At 47.1% G+C, this 26,836-nt stretch overlaps 1 protein-coding gene across 8 annotated transcripts in view; it reads right to left on the bottom strand.

Annotated features, from left to right (window-relative positions):
• The window catches only part of WIZ (WIZ zinc finger), a 160,412-nt gene extending 134,136 nt beyond the window's left edge, over window positions 1-26,276 (bottom strand). For 2 of the 8 annotated variants that reach the window (XM_030545474.1, XM_030545476.1), the window contains exons 1-2: window positions 26,114-26,273; window positions 10,886-11,353 (exon numbers count right to left, since the gene is read on the bottom strand). In XM_030545474.1, coding sequence (XP_030401334.1) covers window positions 10,886-11,270 — 385 coding nt within the window. In that variant the 5' untranslated portion in view covers window positions 11,271-11,353; window positions 26,114-26,273. Of the gene's footprint in view, window positions 1-10,885; window positions 11,354-25,290; window positions 25,446-26,113 lie in introns of those variants that run through there. The other 6 variants (XM_030545479.1, XM_030545478.1, XM_030545482.1 and 3 more) reach the window with 6 other exon arrangements.
• Between the last annotated feature and the right edge of the window lie 560 nt (window positions 26,277-26,836).

The following is a 26,836-nucleotide window of genomic DNA, read 5'->3' as shown; positions in this document are numbered from 1 at the left end:
AAGATTTAGTTCCCAGGATTCAATGACCAAACATAGGCTGAATCCCAGTTTGTCACCAGGAAGAGGAAGAAGCTCAAGCACTCTGTCACTGGCTGGTTGGTTAACCCTGGGCAAATCACATCACTGCTCTATGCCTCGGTTTCCCCTTCTGTAAAATGTAGGATTCCCAGCCTACACTGCTGTAAAAAGGACAGCATCTTATCACACTATGGTTGTTTCAAACATATGACAGATATGACCAGGCTTTTAACTAGACTAAGGTTATCAGCCCATATTACCCAAATGCTACCAGTACAGTTTCACACTGATCAGAAAGGCATCATCAACTTATACTTTAACACGGATACCAAATACCTTGTAGAGTCTCTCTCTCTCAGACACTTATCTGACAGTATCTGAGCGCCTCACAATATTTACTGTATTTATCCTCACCACCACTCACCTGTGAGCCAAACCAGGTCGATTATCCCCATTTCACAGATAGGGAAATGAAGCAGAGAGTGTGAAGGTCACACAGGAAGTCTGACAGAGCAGGGACTTGAACCCAGCTCTCTCAAGTTTTAAAGCAGCTCCCAAACCAATACATCATCTTTCCTCACTAGAAAGAGCCACTTTCTTTATGTGACAGGCTGTGAAGGTATGTCTGGTCAACCTGTTAACTACATTTTTGTTCTGTGAGCACCATCTATGAAGATTTGGCTTTGTACATTCATTCTGGAGCAGAAGCCTGACACCTACTGCAGAGACTATGTCATCAATATTGCCTAGTTCTCCCCTGCTAGAATGGTGAGGTTGCTATGGGCAGGCCACTGACTTGAACAACTCTCTGCCCAGAAGCCAGTGTGGGGGTTAGAGAATGGAAATTCCCCAGCAGAAGAGCAGGGGCAGAACAGGTGTCAGAGTCTGCTTTAAAAGAGACATGCTCTCTAAGCAACTATGCAGTTTCATTGCCAGAAACAGAAGACACAGCTAGAGAGAGTGCAGCCAGGTAGAACTTTGCTTCCCCTTTGGCTCAGGCCAAAACCAGGACTCTCAAAGAGGGGCAAGATCAGACTGAGAGGGCTACATTCAGAATTTTTTTTTTTCATAGATTTGTAACTCCCCTGTGTTTTCTAAGAGTAAAGCATGTGAATGGGAAACCCTTTAGCATAGCTTTACTGCCACAGTGTCTCTGAAGGGCAAAACTAGGAAACCAGAACTTTCTCAGCCAGGTAGACTCTGGGGGAGCATGTCTAAGTAACTGGGGCTTGGGAGGGCTGGTTCTGGGGTCCAGGCAGCCAGACCCCACCCCCCGAACCAAGAAGGGCGTCAGATCCAGGAGGGTGCAAGACAGAACCAGAGCGAAGATCAAAGACTAGTCACTGCCCAGACCTAGGGTGCTGAGCATGTGGGACCCCATCACAACAAACTGATAACCATTCAGAAAGAGGGACTGGACCAGGCTGTGTCACAAATTTTATCCATCAGGGCTAGATCCTGCCAGTTGCCAAGCACCCTCAGTTCTCACTGATGTGAGTGGACCTTCACACCTCCCCAGATCCGGCCCTTCGGTAATGGTGTGATGGGAGGTGGTGATTAGAAGCCAATAACTGAAATTAAACAAAATCCAGGCCTGAAAATCTTTTCAGTATTAGAGTGCCTTGACTATGGGAAATACAACTGCTGTATCTCCCAAAAATGGAGTCTGTGGAAGCATTTAAACACAGATGTGACACTGCATTTGATTGTATTTATTAAAAGGCACTCAGAAGAGTTCTGTGGCACCTTAAGAAGAGTTCAATACTACCCATTGCCTCTACAGAGCATTTTCCTTTCCCAGTACTCTACTAGATAGGATATCCAGTTCCTTCTGGCCAGCTACAAGATGCGCCTTTGTGAACCATTCCACCTCCTTTGGGCACTCTCTCTGCTCCACCAAGGTCCGTTGTACCTAGTGAGGAACCCAGATGTGGACACTGGACCCTGACTGCAGCTTTACTAGTGAAGAGGGAATGTCTCACATGTGCATGTCCCAAGGCAGCACCCAGGAGGCCTACACAAAGGTTTTGTACCAGCATGCATCCAACAAGTGGGTATTCACCCACGAAAGCTCATGCTCCAATATGTCTGTTAGTCTATAAGGTGCCACAGGCCTCTTTGCCACTTTTACAGATCCAGACTAACACGGCTACCCCTCTGATATTTGGTCAGAAGTATGATCCTTCTTTTCTTATAAACCAATGGTGTTATACCAATACAAACCCTAATGTGAATACTTACACTGGTATAAAAGTGCCTTATACCACATAGCTTATTACCCTCCTCATATGGAAACAGTTATACCAATAAAACCTCTTGAGCTATACTGATCAGATCATCATTATTTGTATTACCATCATGCCTAGGAACGCTAGTTGTTGTCCAGGGTCCTATTGTGCTAGATGCTGTACAAATAAAAAAAAGACAGTCCTTTTGCCTAGAATCTAACTTGTTAAAATGTACTGTACTATACCAGTTATGTGCACACAATGACTTTAATTTGGGGCTTTTCCAAGAGACCACCACATACTCATCTGATTTCTCTACTCTCCATCTAGTTCCTGCTCTATGTTGCTCGTTAGAAAGCTGTATTCCCCCAGATTTGTTTCCAATCATTCCTTGTCCCCAGCACATAATCTGGATTTAACAACAACATTCCATTTCACGCAGACCCTTAAACACTTATTTAAACTTCCCAAGTCCTTGTGCCATTTCATGCTCCTCCATCCCCTAAATTTGGAATAGGCAGTTGGGTTATTTTACAAGCTTCTCCAGATCCCTGGCCCAGAGAATCTCACCCCAACATGGCACAGCAGTACTCCTAGTTACTCTGAGCAGTTCATGAGACAGCTGTGTCCTGCTGCAAGGCAGATGTCTTTCCGATAACCAGCAGATACTTTTGTGGAACTGGATCAAAGAAATATTTAGAAATATTATGCTCATTAAGTTTCCCATTGCTATTAAATGTGGGATTTTTCAAGTCAACAAGGTTAAGAGAAGGGTTTCACTCCAAACACAAATTCCAGTCTCAGCCCAGCTGACTTCACAGAACCCTTTGCTCTAACCAGAGTGTGACACAGCCCACTAACACATTGGGTGAAGAGAAATGGTCCATGCTTGTGTGTGTGCCACTGCACGAAGAGTACACAATGCTTTCCTTCCATCCTATCCACAGAGACCTAGGGCTTAGCTACATACAAATTTATCCTGGTTTAATTAAACAATGTGGATATGCTTATATCAGTCTAGACTGTCCATACCCACCTGACAGCAGTTTAACTAAACTGTTTAAAAAAAACCACACACAATCACATTACAGTTACCCAGGTTTAACTACTGTGTTTAGACCAGGTCCTGGTGACTTCTTTCCCAGTCCCCTTTTGAGCACCAGGCTACCAGCCCAGCCTATTCCTTGTGGCTTTATCAAGGGATGTAATCAGGTTTGATTGGAATCATCTAGCCCTGCATCCTCCAAGCCATCAGATGTCATCATTTACATGTTTAAAGCTTCCTCATGATCACAGAAGCTCAGCTAAGGCTTCCTTTGTTCCCCAATGGCTCCTCTTGAAGGCTCAGCTCTCTGCTGTTCTCCATCCTTCTGGCAAGTCCCCTGGGTTAGTGATTTATTGCAAATTATTGCTAACAAGCCCACCATTTCTTCTTCTATGGCCTTCAAAAACTTTGCATGGAAATGGTCAGGGCCAGCCCATTGAAATATGTTTATCCTATCTGATCTATGTTGTGACCAGTCTCATCCGTCATGATCTGCAGTCACGCCACCTCGTTACAATCCTGTAGGCTCCCAAACACAGCAGGGCTGGGCATGGCCAATACTTGGATGGGAGACCCCCAAAGAACAAGGAACTAGCATGGGTGGCTCACCAGGATGCAGGGGCCTGACCACTTTTACTCATTAGAGATCCCATGGCCCTTTTTGTTAATGAAGGAATGTTACCCATGGTATCCCCAGGCAAAAATTTTATGAGGATTTTGCCTCATAAAATTGCCCTTACTTTTTTATTTGGATATGGCATTTCCCTTCATTTCCTGTCCTAAACAGATGTGCAGTGCTGATGTGTACATTTAAGCCTTAGACTTTTACATTTCACTGGCAGTCAAAGACAATTTCAATACATAAAGTGGATGATTTCGCCACCCCTTACTCATGTGAGTAATCTCATGGATTAGACCCCAAGTTTGTAAAGCACTTGGGGTAAGACATTACGTAAATGTAAATAATCATTCAGGCTTATGCCTGTAATTTGCCAATTCAGTTCCCTGAAGTGATAGTCTTGTGGAATCCAAAATACTGTCATCCACTTTGGCCTTTAACACATTAGGTGTTTAACACAGTAAAAGCTGCCTTGGAAGTTACTAGAGATGATGCATGAGTAATAAGAGACATTTCAAGGATGCTCTTCTTTATCTCTCTCACCCCTCTCCCCCAAACAGCTAACAGAATTTCAAGCATGGAAGCCATTGGGGGCTCAACAAATCCACCACACCCTCCCAAAGCTGCACCGTTGCAGATGCCAGCTCTTATTCATGTGGTGCACTGTCTGCTCCAACAGTAAGGTTCTAATGCAACAAGTGTTTGTTTTACCAGCATAACACCATCATGGAAAATAAGCTTTAACAGACTGCTTGAACTGAAGCTAGAGATTCAATAAATACTACAGCTTTTTAAACTGTGCACCAAGCTGCCTATTCACTGAGGTCGTTAATAATACAAATAACCTACCCTTGTTAGGCAGGAGAGTCCTGGTAGTCTACTTGGGCTTCCCCATGAGTTCTGGCCACCAGGAGAAGATTAGTTTTAACAAACCCAGGGGTGGGGGAGCAGAAGAGTCCCAAACACACACACTCCCCACTCCTGAGGCTTCCAGCTCAAACAAAAACAAAAACAAAACAAACTGTCTAGGAAACGGGAACACTGGACTGATGCTGCAAAGTGCTGATCACCTGCAACTCCCACTGAAGGCAACAGGAGTTGGGGCTCAATCCCAAAAGGTTTTGATAGATTTAAAGGCCAGAAAAGACCAGTCTGACTTTCTGTACAACACAGGCCAGGGAAACTTCCTCCAAATAATTCCTAGAGCAGGTCCTTTAGAAAACCATCCAATCCTGATTTAAAAATTGCCAATGAAGGAGAATCCACCATGACCGTTGGTAAATTGTTCCAGTAGTTAATTACTCTCACTGTTGAAAATTTATGCCTTATTTCCAGTCTGAATTTGTCCAGCTTCAACTTGTTGAGCTAGAAACATCGGGATGGAGTGTGTTTTCTCCCCCAGCTCTAGGTTTGCTAAAATAAAATCTGCTCCTATTGGACAGACTTCATGGTGAAAAATCAAGGAGACTACACCAGGACTCTCTTGCCATTGGATCAAGTTATACTTTTCTCTGCTAGACCAAAGAGCCCGTTATTAAATATTTGTTCTCCATGCAGATACTTTTAGACTGGAATCAAGTCACCCCTTCATCTCTTTGTTAAGCTAAACAGTTAGAATCCCTTGAGTCTCCCATTATAAGGCATATTTTCTAATTCTTGAACCATTTTCATGGTTCTTCTCTGAATCCTCTCCAAGACTGACACTAATAAATTGAATTGTGGACCCCAGAATTGGACACAGAGGTAAAATAACCTCTATACTCCTACTTGAGAGAGTCCCCTGTTTGTGCATCCTAAAATTGCATTAGCTCTTTTGGTCACAGCATCATATTTGTAGCTTACATTTAGCTGATTATCCACCACAACCCCCAAATCTTTTTCAGAGCCCCTGCTTCCCAGGATAGAGTCCTCTATCCTGTGAGTATGGCCTACAGTCTTTGTTCCTAGATGCAGACATTTACATTTAGCCATATTAAAATGCAGTTTGCTTTCACCCAATTTACAAAGTGATCTAGATCACTTTGAATCATGACCTGTTCCCTACTTCTCCCCCAATTTTTGCCATCTGCAAACTTTACCAGTGATGATTTCATGTTTTCTTCCAGTTAACTGATGATAAAAAAAATTAAATGATGCAGAGCCAATAACCGATCCTTGCTGGACACCACTAGAAATATCAATGATTATTCCCTATTTACAATTACATTTTGAGACCTATCAGGTGCTGAGAGCCTTCAGGTTTAATGCTATTTGTTCCAAGTGGGTGGCAGTTCTTGGGTTGCTTAGACATAGTCAGGGTCAGGAGGCCCCTAATCTGACACCTTGCACTTCCCCTCTCCTCCAGCACCAGGTTTGCAATAATAATACATTCCTTATATGTCACACATACCCTTCCCCAGATACATGGTTCATGCTTTTCTGAAATAAAAGCTAGTGCTAGCAGTTATAAGTAAGGCTAAGATTATGTCATGGAGGTCACGGATTCCATGAATTCCAGAGACCTTCATGATATTTTCCACTTCAGCCCCAGGATGGTGGAGCTAGAGTTGTCAGCTGGTGGGGACCCCAGAGCTCCCAGCTGCTGCAGGTGGCAGGGAGAACCCTAGAGCTCTCAGCCACCACAGGCAGGATCTTCCTCCCCTCCTGCAGCAGGGCTCGGGCTCTCATCTCTCCATCACACCCATTTTGTAAAAATTATTTTTAGTAAAAGTCACAGACAGGTCACGGGCTTCTGTGAATTTTTGTTTATTGCTTGTGACCTATGCTGACTTTTACTGAAAATAGCTGACAAAAATCTTAACCTTATTTACGAGCAACCCCACAACAAAGGGAAGTGTACATGTTTTACTCTTCTCTCACTCCTTTCAAAGGAGTCAGAGCATTTTATGGACACCTACCAAGCCCCACAACCCATCAAGGATATAGGGAAGGATTGCACTGTCCAAGCCAATCAGAAGGTAGAGATGCTGAACAATGATTGACCCACAACTGTACAGTTTTCCAGCAAATTTTTACACCAGATTATGCAAATTCCTTCCCTTCAATGGGCTGTTGCTCTCACAACTCCCTGTCCCCAGCCAGTAAACAGCCACCACTTGATCAGCATCCTATACAGCAAACAGAAAAACATCAAAAAAGAGCTCTCCAAACTAGAGACTTTCATAAATAACCAACCTTCCACACAAACAGACTTTACTAAAATAAGATAGGAGATCTACATTACACATTTCTCCTCTCTACAAAGGAGACAGGACCATAAGCTGTCTAAAATCCTACCTGCCACATGGAGCCACAACAGCAGAACCCCTCACTCACCCAGCAATATTGTCAGTTTATCCAGCTACACACTCAACCCAATAGAAGAGTCAGCCCTATCTCAGGGACTGTCTTTTTGCCCCACAACTCCCACAAACATGATACAGTTCTGTGGTGATCTGGTGATCTCCGACTCAGAGAATACTTTCAAGATAACACTGAACAGCACACTGATACACAGATACCCCCACACCAACAGCACAAGAAGAACTCCACATGGACTCCTGAGGGTCGAAATGACAGTCTGGACCTATACATAGAATGCTTCTGTCAACGTGCAGAGGCAGAAATACTGGAAAAACAATGTCACTTGCCTCATAACCTAAATTGTGCAGAACGCAATGCCATTCACAGGAAGGAGACTCTGGAAAAAGAATTCCACCACTATTTCAACAGCTTCCATCCCACCATCGAACTCAGCCTGGACCAGTCTACACAGGAGGTCCACTTCCTAGACACCACAGCACAAATAAGTGACAGTCACGTTAATACCATCCTATACCAAAAACCCACTGACCACTATGCCTACCTTCACACCTCCAGCTTCCATCCCAGACACACCACATGATCCATCGTCTTCAGCCAAGCGCTGAGGTATAACCGCATTTGCTCCAACCCCTCAGACAGAAACCAACACCTACAAGATCTTCACCAAGCATTCTCAAAACTACAGTACCCACATGAGGAAATAAGGAAACAAATCAACAGAGCCAGATGTATATCTAGAAACCTCCTGCTGAGAGACAAGCCCAAGAAAGAAACCAACAGAACTCCACTGGCCATCACCTACAGTCCTCAGCTAAAACCTCTCCAACGCATCATCAGTGATCTACAACCCATCCTGGACAATGATCCGTTGCTTTCACAGGCCTTGGGAGACAGGCCAGTCCTCGGTCACAGACAACCTGCCAACCTTAGGCATATTCTCACCAGCAACCACACCATAGTAACTCAGGAACCAATCCATGCAACAAACCTCGATGCCAAATCTGCCCACATATCTACACCAGCGACATCAGCCACAACATCACCGGTTCATTCACCTGCACATCCACCAATGTAATATACGCCATCATGTGCCAGCAATGCCCCTCTGCTACGTACATCGCCAAACTGGACAATCCCTACGTAAAAGGATAAATGGACACAAGTCAGATATTAGGAATGGCAATATACAAAAACCTGTAGGAGAACATTTTAACCTCCCTGGACACACAATAGCAGGTTTAAAGGTAGCCATCCTGCAGCAAAAAAAAACAAAAAAAAAAACTTCAGGACCAGACTCCAAAGAGAAACTGCTGAACTTCAGTTCATTTGCAAATTTGACACCATCAGTTCAGGATTAAACAAAGACTGTGAATGGCTAGCCAACTACAAAAGCAGTTTCTCCTCCCTTGGTGTTCACATCTCAACTGCTAGAAGAAGGCCTAATCCTCCCTGATTAAACTAAACTCATTATCTCTAGACTGATTCTTGGAGAGAATGAATTTAGGCATGAGCTTTCCAGGCCTCCCCTCAGACAGCACAGAGATTGCATTCATAAAATTATACAAAGCAATACAAGTCCATGCCCAACTAACACAGTCTTGCGAGCTCACACACCTATCTCACCTGGAGAGGCCACTGTTACTGGAGATAATATATCACAGCCTCCTTCCCCCAGAACTATTTCCCAGCCAGGATTCCTGGGTGCAGTGGGTGGGGAATGAAGCTTAGATAACACACATCCGAGCCAGATTAGCTATGCACCTGTTCCCAGGTAGAGAACTCTCCATAGTTCTTAGTATAGAAACATGCAATAGCAGGAGGGCATCACACAGAGCCCAAAAAGAGAACTGGCAAGCCATAGGTTCCTGGGAGGTACAGCTTTTCACAGCGACAAGGAGACTGTAACCAACGGAATATTTTGTGCCTATGAACTCCACTTAGTAAAGAAAAGAAATCACTCCAAGTTCTCCAGGGTTCCTATTTCCATCTGCTGGCAGAGGAGACTATCCCCACAGCTCTGGACTGGTACAAAGAGAACAAGTGGGAGGTAGTGCAATCCACAGATGTGCAAAGTGCCTAATTAGGTCTCCCAGGGCAGGATTCATGTGTCATTATATAATGCCTGCATCTGTAACTTTCACTCCATGCATCTGAAGCAGCTTACCCATGAAAGCTTATGCCTAAATAAATCTGTTACTATTTAAGGTGCCATCAGACTCCCTGTTGTTTCAATGCAGAACTGTTCCTATGTGTTTTATAGATAGAAACACTGCGCTTTAAGATAGCATAGTAATCCTCTGGGTATGCTCTAAGCAAACAGTAACATTTTTTACACAGTTCACATACACAAGTCACTAAATTACCAAGTGCCACTGGCGTTTCAGCATCTGACTGGCACCATTTAATGGGTCTGACAAGTCTAAATGAATTGAGCAGTTAGTTTTGACTGTGGCAAGCAGAACTCCCAAAACCTATCACTTCATGACTGCCACTGAATTTTGCATCCCTGTCTGTGGTGCTGAACTTGATCATTACCATGTTGCTAAATTACCAATTAACGCATTACATTTGGATTCTCTTCTGGTTGCCCCAACAAATGTATAAGCTTAAAAAAACTAGAACAGGAACTGTTCAGCATGGCTGTGTCATCATCACACTCCCTCCAGCTCCAAAACTCTCAACATCACAAGGGGAAAGATCTTGGAGCTATTCACCTAGGAAGGAAGCCCAGTGCTGCACTCATATCCACAGCCTAGCTGCGAATAGGAGATCTCCATATGGAACACCACTAATTCCTGGATCTTTGAGAAAGTGAATCCAGGAGAGATGAGGGAGGAGGGGAAACAGCTGTGAAAGGCCCAATGCACAGGAGCTTTCATCAACTGAGTGCTACAAGGAGCTGCATGCCAAGGCAGAGGTTGCACGGCTGGCCACTGCAGGCGGGTTGCTCACCAGGGAGAGTCCACTGCCAAGATGGCTCAAAAGACATCTGCTAGCCAGAGGCCAAAACAAAAGATGAGGGGAGGCCCTCCCCACAGCCCTAGCCTGGAGCAGGTGAGACGCCCAGATACATACCCCCTCCCACTACCACTAGATGCTGGGAAAGGCTGCAGGTGAAGGGAAGGAAAAGGATGCTGTTCATGGGACTTTGCTTTTCTTTTTAGGTGCCTCTGGTGTGTAGATACCTAATAAATTTGAATGCCTCCCCCCGTCACTTCCAGCAACCAGAGGATGGGATGTCTCTTGACTTCACCCACAGCTTCCTGACAGACTCCTCCCTCATTTCCTGCGAACATCTCCAGTGTCTGCCTCTCTCACTGCTCAGAGCAGCAGGAATGGAAAACTAGCAGGGATTCTAATCCACTTCACTGCAACCTGCAGGGTCCCGAATAGCAGCAGCTGCACTAAGCAGTGTATCCTTAACTCATTCTGCAATGAGCAGAAGTGGGGTGCTAAAGCAGTCTGCAGACTCAGGAAGACTTGCTGCTCTGCTGTCCCATTTAGAAGGTTTCCAGCACCATCACAAATACGAGGTATATTTTAAAATGAAAATTAAACTCTGCAGCAATGTAGGCTTTTGACCTCCCTTCTGTTCACCAGGAAAGAGGCTTTGACTTGCCATTAGCCAATGGTATTTGAGTGTCACCTATCGATTTAGGGTGTGGAACTTACCTGCCACGTTGTGTGCTTCCAAAGCAACGTCTGGCTCCTGGCGGACTAGAGGCAAGAAAAAAGTAGGATCCTTCTTACAGCTGCACATATCATCAGCACCTGAATTCCCTCTCTTATCTCTGTTCATGGCTGCCACGTTGTCGGAAACATAGAAGGCAGTCTCCTTGAGATCAGTCCCCCCTTCCACTGATGTCCCTGATAAAGCTGCACTCTCCAGAGGCATTTTTGCATCTTTAACAAAAGTAGCTATTCTCTGTTCACCTTGGGGGCACTCAAGGGCAGAAAAATCTTCTTTGTTTGGTTCCAGTGTCATTAACACAGTTTTGCCTCCATCACACCAATGCGCGCTTTGCTGCTCTGATGAAGAAGAGACAGCTTTCTCCATTCCTCGCAGATTCTGTTGTGTCACTTAGGAAAAAACAAACATCAGGACTTCATAGGATTCACAGGCAGCTGTAGCCAGAAAATCTAAAAAGGGAAAAGAAAGTGATGAGGATTTCTCAATTGTGGAAAGTGATGAACCTTCCCAGGTCACACCTGCTCTCTTCAGGCCCGATGGCATGACCTGGAGTAACAACAGATAGTAACAAAAGAATCTTATTGTGCCTTTCAGCCCAACACCTTTACAGTGTCACTACATGACTGGCTTCAAGTGGGGCAAAGCAGCAGTTATTTCAGCTGTAAAGTGAAAATATCAAACCCAGTTGGTTAAATCCCAGTATGGGATGTAACCAGGACACCGGGATCCATGCCCTTAGTGCTATGGGATTTCAGGATGCAATTGGTCAGGACCTTCATTTTACATTTCCATATGTAAACATGGCACCTCTCACAGCACAGTGCTCTCTAGAGCCATGCTGGAGCGTTGAAGCTTTTACGCCAAGAGCTTGTTGAGCCTAGGAGCATTTCACGGTGAGGCAGGAGGAATGAGAAAGAACAATATAGTGCCCACGGCACCACATGATACTTTAGGAGACTGATCTGCTTAGCAAGATTCTGCATCACTCCCTGGCCACAAGGTTAGCATGGAACAAGGATGAGAAAGGCTAAAGAAGTTATACAGGTGAGAAGGGCAGTTCAGAGCAAGAGGGTGGACAAAGCCGCCAAATGGCCAATACAAAGACTGGGAAACTGTTGAATATCTGTGCTTTGGAAGCAGTGTATCTTGCTGACACCTTGGTCCCCTCCTTGCTGGAGGAGTCAATGGGGAAAGATACAAGATGTCTGAAGTTACCCACTGGCGATGTAGACCTTAGTGACATGCCAGCATATGTATGTGTACATAAACACTGGTCTTGAGTCTGTGTGTATCATGAGCTGTTCTGCAGAAGGGCAGGATTATTCCACTGGTCCCTACCATGCAGCATCTCTCCTCATTCACAGGCTAACACTGCACATTTCCATCACACATTGTTGCTCTTCATTTGCACCATGCTACAGAGCTCCCTGTTATCCTCTGAGCATTTGCTGTCTCCAAGTTTCATGTTTAGTGTTGACCTAACACAAACTCTCCTAAAAAGGAGAAACACACAACTTCCAATATCACCAGACGCTACTAATAGCTGCAGTTACATTTTTTAAATGGCGTTTCATGCTGGTGAAAGGCACCATGTTAACAGACTATTTCTCCCCAAGCAGGTACAGCAGCAGAAATGCTAACATATCTCCCACTGCCTACCCCCAGGGATAAGAAGTTTGCTACATGGCAACCTGTTGAGGCCACCAACAAAGAGGCCAATCACACTGTAGTTCTGAAAAATGGACACCTACCTAAGCAGGATCTGGACTGAAACTAGCCACTCACTTCACGTAAGCCAAAGAGAAACAAACAGATTTCAGTTACCACTGTCCTGGGATGCACTTGAACCAGCAAACTAGAGGCTAAAGACTTTGCACAGCCCCTTACCATCTCCCCAGGGATTTACACTGCTACTCACACTGAGTGTGCCTCACAAGCCACAGTCACCCTACACACACACAAGTTTGGGTCTCTTCCCACCCCCACACCTCCCCCCTCTGCCTGTTGAGGGGTTTGGGGAGAGGGGGAGAAGGAAGAGAAATGCTCAGCTAGTTATTCTTCCTGGGAGGTGGGCTTTATTGTAGGGAAGCAAATGGAGACAAGATTTTGCCCCGAAGGCAATGAAATTTAGGACTGTTCTAGTCTCTCATGGAAGGAAAGTTCCCCAGCTATGGGCCAGCAACTGAGAATGCTCATGTCCTCCAGTTCCCATGAGCAACACTCATCCTGTTGACAGTTCTACTGTTCCTGAGGGTCACAGCTCCATGGTAGGTCCTGACTGCAGAGACAATTCCAGCCCATTGAGGGCTTTGGGACTTTGAACTTGTTCTAGTATTAAGTAGACAGTCAGTGTAGTGTCTGGGGTACAGGACGATTGGCTCATGTCAACGTGTGTTACTTAGCAGGATAGGCATTACATGTTGACCCAGCAGGAGCTTCAAGATCTCTCCTTAAATTCATAGCTACCATGCATTGCATTAGCCATGCCTAGAGTTTGCTGCCGCTAGGTTTGCATCTGTCTCAGTGAGACTCACCATCCTAATTAGCCACAGGTGTAAGAAAGCAATTGTAGCATCACTTGCTACTGGGGCATGGACCCAATAAAGCAGTGGTTCTCAAATTTTTTATTTTTTTTTACTGGTGACCCTTTTCACATAGCAAGCCTCCAAGCGCGACCCCCCCCCTTAAATATATAAAAGTGTTTTTAATTTATAACACCATTATAAATGCTGGAGGCAAAGTGGGGTTGGAGTGGAGGTTGACAGCTCGTGACCCCCCACGTAATAACCTCACAACCCCCTGAGGAGTCCCAACCCCAGTTTGAGAACCCCTGCAATAAAGGATCCCTGGGTGGTTTACCACCTTGATGATCAGAGTGCAGATACAGGAAACAAATGATGAGGACTACTTCAACATGGAAGTCAAGATGATTATTGATCCCAACCCATCCGGTCTCCCTGGGGATGAAGTTACTGTATAACCAACTTCAATCACTAGTGAAGTGAACAAAACATTTTTCATAGTGGGTCTGAACAGAGCTTGAGTTATACTCAGGGAAAAGCAGTGAACCATCTCTCGCAGAATCACAGCCACAATCTCTCATGGTGTGCTGCAAGGCAGTTATTATTGCACGTAGGAGGGGTAAATCACATACTTGAGCTGGGGAGGAGATAAGGCTGCCCTACATAACCCCAATATGGCCACGTTTCAAATAAGCATGAACGGCTCCAGACTCCATGATCCAGAAAGAACGCTAAAGAAAGCACAAGGGACAGCGAGCAAATGTACCAGAGAGCTAGAGAATAAAGATGCATGAGTAGAGGAAGCAAGAGAGCTAAATTTATGTAGTTAAGGAAAGAGAAGGCCAGAGGAGAGAGATATCAGTCTATAAAATACCTTCAAGGTAACAATACAAATGAAGGGAGGGAATTATTTGCTGTCTCCTAAGAGGTTACTACCATACAAGGAGCAATAGCCTGTAGCCATTTACATAAAAAGTTCTTAACCATGAGAGCAAAGGAGCCCTAGAAGAGATGATAGGAGATGAAGTCTCCACCACTGCTGAGAGCCAGGAATGAGCAGAGACCAAGCATCTGTGGGAATGATGTAGAGAAGAGTCCTCTGAGCGCTGCACGTGGGGAGGTGAGGAAATCAAACTGAATGCCCCACGTGATGGGCTTGACTCTATGATTCTCTGCCGCCCCCCCCCCCACACACACACTTGTGCTAGCTACTCTACAGGGGCTACAGAAGGGGAGGAGAAAAAACCCAAAACAACCACAGGCTAGCAGGTCAGTAACACAAAGAATTTGACCTTCACGCTTGTGTCTTTTAGAGTTTTCTGGAGAGGACTAGCACTGAGAAACACTTGGCTCTCCCCCCAGTGTTGGGGAGGAGGGGACACAGCCACCGCAAAACAAACAGAGATGCCTTATGCTTACTTAAGTCTCAACTCTTCCGCTCCCTGCAGCCTCGGCTCTCACACACATTGCCCACAGAACCATTAACCCACTCCCCTTGCCTAGTCCAATTGCACCCTCAGCAAGACACACACACACAAAAATTGCTTCAAATGCTCTTTTTCTAGCCAGCAGGGGTAGGACCTACCAGCTGGCTTTGATTGCTAAGAGCTTCCTTTAGCAACAAGCACCATTCCACCTGGAGCCAAGACACCTGGAGAGGGCTGACTGACTCCATCAGGAGCCCATGCGTGGCATGCCAGTGCAGCGCTAAGTCCAAAACACTGATAGTGAGGATCTGCTGAAATCTTTTCTCTAGGTTTTTTAGGATTCCAGTGGGCTCTTGCCAGTCAAGCCTACAGCTGCATATTTTCAGTGCTTCGGACTCTGTACAAGTCCCTCAGGAACATATATAAATAATCACTACACAAAAACCCCACACTGACCTCCCATTGGGATTCACACCATGTACCCAATACTTTAAAGACTGATACATGGCTTTCCTCAAGGGACCCTTTGTGCTCATTAGAGCTGTGAAGGTTCTCCTCACCCAGCCATTAGGGCAGGGGTGGGCAAACTACAGCCCAGGAGCTGCATCCAGCCCTCCAGATGTTTTAATCCGGCCCTTGAGCTCCCACTGGGGAGCAGGGTCCAGGGCTTGCCCCACTCCGCATGGCTCCTGGAAGCAGCAGCATGTTTACACTTCGGAGCCAGAGGGAAGAGGCAACCAGAGGGCTCTGCACACTACCCCACCCCAAGCACCGCCCCCACAGCTCCCATTGGCTGGGAACTGCAGCCAATGGGAGCTGCAGGGCCAGTGCCTGCAGACAGGGCAGCATGCAAGGCCACTTGGCTGTGCTTCTGCCTAGCAGCCATAGGAGGGACATGCTGCTGCTTCTGGGAGCTGCCTGAGGCAAGTGCTGCCCAGAGCCTGCACCCCTGACCCTATCCCGTGCCCCAACCTCCTGCCCCAGCCTTGATCCTCCTCCCACCCTCCAAACCCCTCAGTCCCAGCCCAGAGCACACCCTGCACCCCCATCCCCACCCCAGAGCCTGCAACCCCAGCTGGAGGCCTCAGCCCCTGCCCCAGCCTAGAGCCCCCTCCTGCACCCTGAACTCCTCATTTCTGGCCTCACCCCAGAGCCCATACCCCCAGCTGGAGTCCTCATCCCCTCCTGCACCCCAACCCACAATTTCATGAGCATTCATGGCCCGCCATACAATTTCCATATCCAGATGTGGCCCTCGGGCCAAAAAGTTTGCCCACCCCTGCCTTAGGGTCTTATACTGCAGTGCCCATACTCTCCCCCAGAAGGGCTGGACAAGAACACTAAGGATTCTCTTTAATGGTGCGAAGATGTCTCTGCTGTGTAGCACAGGATCACCTGGTTCCTTGGCAGAAGGAGTAGGCTTTCTCCCTCTCTCGGGCTGGCACACTCAAGAGAGAGAAAACAGCCTTCAAATACTGTGTTGCCACATGAAGGCCAGAGTGCTAATTTCTTTGCTACCAGCACAGCACTTGTCACCTATTTTTAAAAGGCGTGGTAGAGAAAGAAGGGTGACTCATATTTCTCAAGGGCCTTCTGCCCAAGGATCCCAGAGCACTTCAGACATTAGTTCCCTCAGTTTCACAAATAAGGAAACTGGAATTAATACAAAATTCTTTGCTTAAATAAATACAGAATATCCACTAGTTTGGGGCATATGACATGAGCCACTTAATACAGAACACCTGCCACTGACATCGATTTCATCTGGAGTGGAGGATGCTCAGTGCCTCTGAAAAGAGTAGCAAAAGAAACCCCCTGTCTAGAGAGCTAACTGACCCATTGCGCCCACTCATGCCCCACATTAGGAAGCAATCCAGGCCTGCTGGCAGACACATGCTTCGCTTCATGTAGTGTACCTAGTACCATAGACCCTAAACAAGAGGTAAGATTTTCGATTCTAATTTCTAGCACTCGTTTCAAACACGTCTCTTCAGAATGCTAGAGAGACAAGATGGGTGAGGTAATATCTTTTATTGGACCTACTTCTATTTATGCAAGAAATCCAGAACAACTATCAAAGAAAGAAGCTGGTCCAATAAAAGGTATTGCCTCACCCACCTTGTCTCTCTAATATCAAGGGACCAACATGGCTACAACAACACTGCATATTTTCAGAACTCATACAGTTCAGACCACAGAGGAGGTTTTCTAGGTTGGAGGAGGTTGTAAGAAGCATGTGAAAGTTTCATTACCCAGACTCCAGGTAACCCTAAAAATATTTTCCATAGTGACGCAACCCTAAGAAGAGCACAATAAAACCAGCATTTCTAATCTTAAAAGCACTTTACAAACAACTAACTGCAATAGCATTGACTAAAAGGAGCAAGCATCAACTAAATATGTTGTCATGATGTGCAAACACCCCATCAGAAAATAATGTGTGCTGGGGCAATTTTAATTTCAATTTACAACTAGAGTCTGTGGGAGTTCTCATGGGTTTCCCTCCTTCTTGGAAAGAGCTAGTTTGTTTCTGTGTGAGGAGTCACACATAACCCTTTGTCAGTGCCACACATTGCAGAGGGAAAGTGGCTGGGAGTGGGATAAGCAGGAAAGACACTGAACAGCAGGAGAGGGCAAGTTTAAGAACCCAAGCAGTGCTATTTGGAGCATGGGAGAAAACCAGGAGATGGGGCTCCAGATACCAAACTAATCTTGTACAACTGCATTTCCAGACCTGTCCAGCTCCAGAGACTGAGGGGAGAAGCAGAGACTAGAGTCTCTGGAGCTGCTACCAAGACGTTGTGAGATCATGAATGGGCTTGTAGGAGATACATCCCCAGAACACTCTTGTTAAAGGATGACTAGGCTACAGAAAGCTTGTGAATTCCTGAGCTCACACAAATAGCATGCTGAGAAAGTGAAAAAACCCAGAACAAGGAAGCGGTTATACAAACAACGAATAGGCCAGCAAATCTAGGGAATTCACTCAGGACACCAGCTTTGTAGACAACTGAAGATTAAGCAGTAGCTTGAGCATAGTCTATAGAAACCCCCGGGGTAAATTTCTGCTAGAAGAGGGCTCTTTAATTTATCAGACAAAGACAGAAAAGCTGAAGTTATACTGAAAATAAGGCACTTAAAAAAAAAAAAAACAATGGAGGGCAATTAACCCTTGGCATAACTGATCTAGGACCTGTGATGCATTATCCATTGCTTGAAGTCTTTAAAACAAGACTAGATGTCTTTCTAAAACATACACTCTAAGTCAACAAGAAATTATGGGCTTGATGCAGAAATTATTAGGTGGGGTTCTCTGGCCTGTGTTATGCAAGAAGTCAGACTGGATAGTCACAGTGGTTCCTTCTGGCCTTAAAAATCTATTAATTTCTGCTGCCCTGCTCTTTCTGGGGCTCAGGCCAACATCAGAATTTCTCTTTACTGGTACCCTCCTGCTCCTTTGTCTCTGAATCTTCATCTGAGCTCACCAAGAACTCTGACGGCCACAGTTCTAGGTTACGCAGTAGGATCACAGGCAGTGAACACTTTCCGCTGAACCTGCATACAATACCTGGCCACTTCAAGTGCATCCAGAGTCACCAGCTACCCTGACCCTAAGCAGTACAGCAGAGTAGCTGCCTGGTTTCTGCAGCAGCCCAGTGGTAGATTAGCTCCTGGAAGAACATTCAGGTCATGAGCACCAGTGTCATTAGCCTATAAAGCGAGCAGAGGATTTGGCATCCCTGTATTGGCCCCAATATAGTGTTTTTGAATTAGAAATCATGGATAGCACCAGTGCATAGGAACACGTACAAGGCTTTTCCAAGTGTCTTACAATGCAGTAGCCATAGCAGAATAGATTGTCTGACCTGGGTGGCAAATAGGCAGAACGAACAACATTATGAAAGAGAGGAGTCTTAAATTATATATCAGGAGCCAACGTCATGAATCTGAGCAGGACAACAATGGCCCATAGACTCTCCCAATTTCATTGACAGCCACTCCCAATGTACGTTGGATTCTTCCCAGGGTGAACCACCGTGCAGTGGAGCCTGACAGTGCTGCCATGCCTAGCACGTCCCACAGATCACTTTCTCTTTTTCAGGGTGCTGAAGGGAAAGACCTGCAGAAGTTCTGCAAACCCGAGGCATCGGAAGTAAGACAGTCTCCACTCCATATAGGCATTAAGGGATAGAGATAACAGCAGTGGCTTGCTGGGGTCTTGGAGATTAGTGTGTGCAATCTGGTGAAGATCGGAGAGGATTTTGACAAGCTAGGAGTCTGACATCCAACTCCCCAGCAGCTAGGAGGAAATCTGGCTACTGGAAACCTGCTGTTGACCACTCAACACCATCTCAGACTTTGGGTAACTATATCTGGGGTTCTTTAGACTATTGTTATTTTAGATGTGTGCTTGAGACAATAAAAAACAAGGAATTTTGGGTGAAAGCACTCATGTGTACCAATTATTTATGAGAGGAGCTGTGTCCACATTGATTTATGCCCTGAAACTGCCTGAAAAACAGACTAGTTACCATAGTTTTGGGTTCAGAAAACCCCAGATAACAAGAAGACTCTCCAAAATTTCCAGCTGTGTATCCAATCAGCAGTGGGAAATGAGACCTTCTTCTCTTCCCAAACTGACAGCCCCTATTCCCTCAGAATCACAAACTGCTTCCTGTGGGTACAGATACACACAGACAAGGATCTTTGCCACCTGTGACCCATCACTACTAAACTGTGCTTTATGTAGCTTTTTGGATACTTTACACAATTAATTCGTTTAACTTTTCTAATACAATCATGTTCTCTAGTAGCATTTTCCCAAAGGATAGAGGGACACACTTGTAAGTAGCTAATTCATTTTATTATATAGCAATGATCGACTGACATCACAGCAGTTAGCTCAAGAGAATGCAAGTTAATAGAGGGCATGTGACATTGCCACATGGCAAAGTCCCTCTTGTTCCCCCTTCAAGTAACCAGATGAACCCAAAGCACCTTGACACAGCACAAGCACCAGCAGTGTAGCTCTCCTATCATTTTAGCTTAAGTCAATTAAGAGAAATTTAAGCTAACCCAATAGCATCCACACATACAGCAACTACACCTGTTTAAAGTCACACCTTTAGTTAAACTGCTGCAAATATGTGTTTTAGACTGAGCCTTCGGCTGGTGCTATCACTCAACATAAACTGGTAAATGTTCAAATCTATGTGGTGCAGTGCCATGGGACAAATTTAGCTGGGGTGCCACCACTGAGGTCCATTCTACACTCCCCACCTTGTCTTGTGTTTCAACCGCCTCAAGTGACATAAAAGCAAAGCCCCACCTCCACCCCCAAAATAAAAAAAAAAATAAAAAAAGACTTCCTGGGACAAAAGGAGAAAACCAAGGCCATGTGCACATTCAGGATTTTCCATGAGCGTAGCTACTTGGAGGGAGCTGTACTGGTGCAAACCCCCTGTGCAGACAAACTGCACCAGTGCAACTTACCTTCAGGGTTTGCTCAATCAGTGCAAACCCTGTCTACTCTAGTACAGCTACTCTAGTATAGCTAGCATGTCTACTCTAGTATAGCTACACCAGTGCAGAAAATCATGGACAAAGGCAAGCCATAAGCCACTCTAGTCCAGAGACTATATAAAAATCAATGGGCTTATCTTAGCAACGGGCAGCAGAATTTGGGCCTGGGTTTCTAGATGGCCAAACTGGCTGGAATGGGAAGACTCATCATGCTCCCAATCTCGTATTCCTTTCTGGTGAACTCCTGCTATTGGAAAGGTTGCAAAACAATTTCAGATGTGACCTACTGATTTCATTCAACCATCACTTGGCACAAATTTGTGTTTGGCCTGAAGTTTTCCATACTTGGTCTCAGCAGAACATGGAAACTGGCTTCTAATTAGGAAAGACCAATTCTTATTTCATTAGCAAAATATATATTTTCCTCCCCAATCGGTCCTGTCAAAAATCTCTCCTCGTAAACCAGTTTCTATGGAGTGTCACCATTTTTCCTTTCTCAAACACCTGATCAGTTGTTTTTAAATTGCATGATGATGGGTAGTGAGGTGACACGGTGATCTCCACACCTCTCTTTAAAGTTCAGTATCTGCGCAGGCTCCTCAGAAAATCTGCCTGAGAAAGATCATAAACACACAACACAATCCTCTGAGTTCACATTTGCCTCACCAGGAATCTAGGGGTCTAATAAAAGTTGCAGATCCCTCAATTGTGGGGCTACCACTTAATTTTTGTAGCATTCTGAAAATTCAACAGTGTCACTTAAAAAAAAGTTTCTGTCTTTCCTCTTTGCCAAGATAGCGTCCTCCACCCATGTAAACAGATGCACATTTGTCCTGTTAACCCAGACTCACAGCAAAGTGCCTCTTGCCAAATGGCATCATCATAAATTCTTTCCTGCTCCATTCACCTCCATGCTTCAAAGCAGAACCAGGGAATTTGAATGCTAAAGTGGTTAACTATGGACAATCACCTCCTTTCCTAAAAATCAAAAACAAACAAGGCTCATTCATGCCAGAGCTTTGCAAATGGAAAGTTGCAGATGTTTTTAGATGCGTAACTATGCGTTACTTCCCCCATGCTGCTCATGCTGTATACTTTATGGCAGGGTCTGCTGGGCATGTGTCTCTGGTCCACAGAGAGCCAACAGGCTACATGGAACTAGCATAGGCACCAACTTTTTCCGGCGCTAGTGGGTGCTCAAGTCTCCCACCGACCTCAGTTCCATGCATGCCCTGCCCTGCCCCCTCCCAGCCCCATTCCAACCGCTTCCCCAAAGTCCCCTCCCCAACTCCACCCCCTCCCTGCCCCATTGGACCCCTTTCCCATATCCCTGCCCCAGCCCCACCTCTTCCCCGAGTGTGCCGCATTCTCTCTCCTCCCCACTCCCTCCCAGTGCTTGCCACTGTGAAACAGCTGTTTTGCGGCGCAAGCACTTGGAGCCAAGGGGAAAAAGGAGATGCAGTGCGTTCAGGGGAGGAGGCGGAGCAGGGGCGAGCTAGGGCGGTGGATTGGGGCAGAGAGCTCTCCACATACCATTTTTTTTTTCTGTGGGTGCTCCAGCCCTGGAACACCCATGGAGTCGGTGCCTATGGGAACTAGATTCTTCCCAGCTGCTTCTTCAGGCACCCAGGTTCTTCTGTAAGGGCCTAGGCACATAAGAACAGGGGATGCTGCGGCTACCTAAGGCCTGGTTTACTCTTAAAACTTATACTGGGATAGTTATGTTGGCTAGGAGTGTGAGGGGTGTGATTTCCCCTGCCACACACACAACGTAGCTATGCCAATAAAACCTGCAATGCTGCCGAACGAATAGTGCTCTTGTTGGTGTAGCTAATATTATTTGAAGTAGTAGTGTTCCTGTACCAGCAGGACTCCTATCAGATTATGCTGTGTCTACACTAGGGCTATGCAAGCATAGCTATGCTCACATAGGCTCTATAGTGTAGACATGAGCTACAAGCAGGGTGAGGCCAAAGTCAACAGCAGGACTGAAGTGCCAGTCACCACCAAGAGCCATCAACAGATCCAAAGCCACCAGCTGGAAAGGAAAGTCTAGGGGAAAAAAAGGCAGAGAAGAGGCAGCAGCTGGGCAACAGGTCAGCCTGCATGGGGAAAAAACAGCAGGACAGAGGAAAGGGGAGCAGGAGACAGTGTGATGAACTTATTTTTAAATAGGACAAATAGACACGAACACTCTCCTGATGTTACTCTTCCATGACGGATTTGCTGTAGTTATAGAGATGCTGCATAATCAGCCAGGGGATCATGAATTTGTCTTAGACACACTTCTTCCCAAAGATGCAGCTCCACGCTATGAACACGTCTGAGAATCCCATTTCATGGTACAGACTTAACAAAACAAAAAACAGCTTAAAACAGCCTTTAACAAGAGAGGTGCGCACAAACCCATGCCAAGTTAAAGATGCCAATGAATCCTAACGTGTGCATCAGCTATTTAACCTGTGAAATTTAAGATTACATGCAAAACAACCATTGGTGAGTCAATGAAGATAGATGAAAATAAGAACAATTGTTCTGGAATCAAATCAAACGGGAATTCAGGGAACTGGGGAAGCTCCCAAAGCAATTCTGCGCCTCTCTCCCACTCCTTAATAGCAATGCCCCATCAGGGGTGAAGTCATATTAGACAGGATCCCTTAAGATTTCCCTTCCTCAGAGAAACCTCAAAAATCAGCAAAACATCTTCCAAGCACCTGAATGGCTCAAATCTTTCTCTGAAGTCACACTAATGAGAGCATTTAGCAGAGGAAGAGGGGATTTTCTTCTCCCAGAGCTGGAACTGGAGAGGGATGTATCCCCAGAGATCTTCCTTCTCTTCTGCTTACACAGTCGTAGTGCCAAGGCTAGGCAGGCTGGCAAATCTAGCATCAAGCATTTAGCTATACAGGGCTTTGTTGGTATTTGGATTATCTGAACTTAGTTGGTGCTAGGATCTTCAGGGAATTTGGCTCCAGGGGTCTTCCATGACAATGAACTCACGGAAGAATCTGACAGGGAGAGATTTCCTCTCCCGAGATTTCATGCTGCAGTAAGATAAGCAGAGATATAAGCATTCAGGGACTTCAGCAACATTATCCGGGAAAGCTATCCCTGAGGCACCTCACCCCTCACAGGATGCCAACACTACTTTCCCACTACCAGTAGGGTCCCATGGTCACGTGGCCTTGTACATTTCTGCACAATTGTAGGGTGTTTTTTAGTTGCTATCTAATTAAACTTGGCTTTGTCCCCCACCCCCAATTTAAATAAATATTCCAGCCTGTTTCATTGCAAAACAAGCCTTCAAAACATGTTCCACGTTTAAGCAATGCTCGAGTCTGCAGAAAGCCTGAAACAACTGCTCTGGAGAGGGACAGGGGAGATGAACTGGCCTATTCACCATATTGGGCTGTACTCTGCTATTTAAAGGCCTATATTGTTAGATTATTTCACTGTTGATCACCTTCTATGCCAAAACCTGCAACTGTCTCAGACCTGCTGCCAAAGCTTCCAGCTTCTCCCTCCCTGCCAGCTCCCTCCAAGAGGGTTGCTGGCTCTCAACACAGAAATCCAAGCCTTGAAGAAAAGTGACAGTTCAGAGGCTGCACAAAATATACTACAACGAAGGTTCCTGTACTTGTGAGGGGGAGAGGCTACATAGGAGCACAATAATTCAGGTATGATAAACCTCAAGGGATGATGCCTTACCCATTAGCATGCCCATTGCCTCCCTGCCCCAGGAAACACCATGAAGGCTACCTCCCTCAACGGGCTACCACTAGCCTCACATCCTTAAAGTACAGCCAACCGCCCTGTTGCCTTCTTTGCCCAAGCCTGTCTGAATTCCCATCACCTCTCATGCCCAGATCACCAGGAGTCTTCAATCTTTGGGCATTACCAGCCTTCCTGTCACAACTCATCCCCTACATCATGAGCATCCCTACTCCATCAACTGCACATAACCAACTCAGGCACCATCAGCATCCCTGACAGCTCCTTTACGGAGGGCTGGATCAGCCACCCTGACATAATCCAAACACAGTCACTGGCTAGGAAGAAGTTTGCAACAGATGAGTTGTGTCACTTTGTGGCCTTCTGGAAGATGATCAGACAGCACAGTGACAGGCATGAGAACCTTGAATAGAAAGGTTCCCTATCTCTCCTCCTGCCACTGGTGCAGTTACTTTATGGGGTTTTACAGTTAACTCCAAAAGACTTGGCACTGTGCCTTGTCTCTACAGTAGGATTTTATCACCTTTAAATTCTCACCCTTGCTACCAATAGTTGTGCTCCATCTTCAGGAGCAGTGCTAGGAGCACTAGTGGCCACATGATATAACCAGCCCCTAGCATTTTAAACACCCTACTGTCTCACCCTGTTCAATACAGCTCTAGATTATACTGTGGTTAGAATGCCAACAGTTGCTGGCATAGTATCCATGCTAACACTTTCACTGATGTATCTGAACCAGCAGCAGCAATAGAAGAAAACTTTAGGGAGAAAATCCCAGCATGGGTCAGGCCTGTCAGTAGCAAGCCATCATGTCCCAGAGCCCTCCCCATGCCAAGCATTGTGCCTTATGCACCGGCTGCCTGGTAAGATGGTCCTCATCGTTATTGGCATTATGTTAACACCTAGGAATCCCAATCAAGGAGCATGTACCCACTGTGCTGGGAGTCTTACGGACAAGTAACAAGGCAGACAGTCCCTGCCCCAGAGAGCTCACAACCTAAATGTCAGGCAGGTCATAACAGGTGGATACCATGCCCACGGCCCCCTTTCCTCACAAAAAGACAGCCTCGTTGCTGCCTCCCAAAGCCCTATCAGCTTCCCTCTCATTTCCATTCCTGGAGTGGCATCAGCCCACTTCCCCCATCCTCCCTGCCCCAGCAGTCTGCCCTCCATCCCCAGTACCTGTCTTTCAGCATGGCAGCATCCTCCTGCACTCATCTCCAGGCACCAGCCTCCCTGCTCCTTTACTCCTTAGAGCACCATCAACTCCATGTCCTGACCCTCAGTTCTATCAAACCCTCTTCAAGACAGCTGGCTCCCAACCACCCCAACAAACCCTAGCATCAGGCTCCCAGCACTAGATCATCCCGCCGACCCCTCCCCTGACACCAGCCTTCCATCCGCAGGCACCTGAGACTGAGCCCCATAGCAATCCCTCTGCTGTCCCTCCCAGACAGCTGGATTGTCCTTCTGCCCCTTACTCCCTTCCCCGAATAGCTATGTTGTGTCGCTTCCCCACCTCGGACACCTGGGGCCCCACCCCCAGAATTCCTCCCTTACTTCCCTCACCAGGGGCCCTGCCACACTGCTGCCCCCACAACCCAAACACCTAGGGGCCTGCCCCAGCATGTCCCCTCCCCACTCCAGACACCTGGTGCCCCACCCCCAGAGCTCCCCCCTTGCCAAACACCTGGACCCCCAACATTCCGCCTTGCTCCCCTCCCTGGACACCCAAGTCCCTGCCCCCAGCAACCATCGCTCTCCACCCCGGGCACCTAAACCCCCGGCACCCCCCTGCTCCCTCTCGGACACCTGGATCCCTGCCCCCACCCCCAGGACCCCCCGCGTCTCTGCCCCCGCCCCAAACTGTCCAGGTTTCAGCACCCCGGACGGGGCCGCTCCCCAGGCTCCGCGCCGCCTCCCCGCAGGGCCGAGCCGGGCGCCGAGTCCCCGGCGGCGGCTCCGCTTTGTCTCCCAGCCGGCCGGGCTCCCAGCGGACACTCACCCGGTCACGCGCCGTCCCCGCCTCCCGGGCGCCCAAGGGGGCCGGGCCCGCAGGGCTCCTCAGCGGCCCCGGTGCAGCCGCCGCCGCCTCCTCCCCGGCTCCGGCCTCCGCAGCAGCAGCAGCAGCGCCGGGGACATGGTCCCTTTAAACCCCCCCCCGCCTCCGGGGGCCCAGCCAGTCCCGCTGCTGCCGCTGCCTGCGCCGCTTCGGCCGCTCCCCCGCCCCTCTTCCCGCGGCGGCGCCAGAGCTCGTCACTGAGCGCGCGACAGTGCAGCCGCCGACATCTTGGAAGAGGCAGGGAGGCCAAGTCCCTGGGCCGAGGCCGGGCCTCTCGCGCCGCGCAGCCGCCATGTTAGGAGAGGCAAAGGAGTCATTCGCCAAAAGCATGGCTTCCCTCCCAGCGGCACTGCTGGATTACGTCACCCGCAGTATGACCGTCAGGGCCCCCACCATCTTGGGAGACACAAGCCAAACTGACCCGGGTATGCCACGCCCCATGGTCGTGGCGCAAGCGTTTTGCGTCACCGAGCAGCGACGCCTGTTCTCTACCGCCATCTTAGAAGAGGCAAGGGAGGCAAAGACAAGTCCCAGGATTTCGTTCATCCTGGGGGGGTTCTTCCCCCCTGAGGGGATAACAGGCTTGAGGTCAGCCTCTCCTCCCTCCCATAGGTGACAGGCTCGAAGGAGACTGTCAGGCTCTCCCGCGGGGCGGCAGGCTCTTCT

The sequence above is a fragment of the Gopherus evgoodei genome, unplaced genomic scaffold (assembly GCF_007399415.2).
Source record: "Gopherus evgoodei ecotype Sinaloan lineage unplaced genomic scaffold, rGopEvg1_v1.p scaffold_37_arrow_ctg1, whole genome shotgun sequence".
NCBI classification, from domain to species: domain Eukaryota; kingdom Metazoa; phylum Chordata; order Testudines; family Testudinidae; genus Gopherus; species Gopherus evgoodei.
Note: the sequence above shows the minus strand (reverse complement) of the source record. Positions and strands in the feature narration are given on the sequence as shown.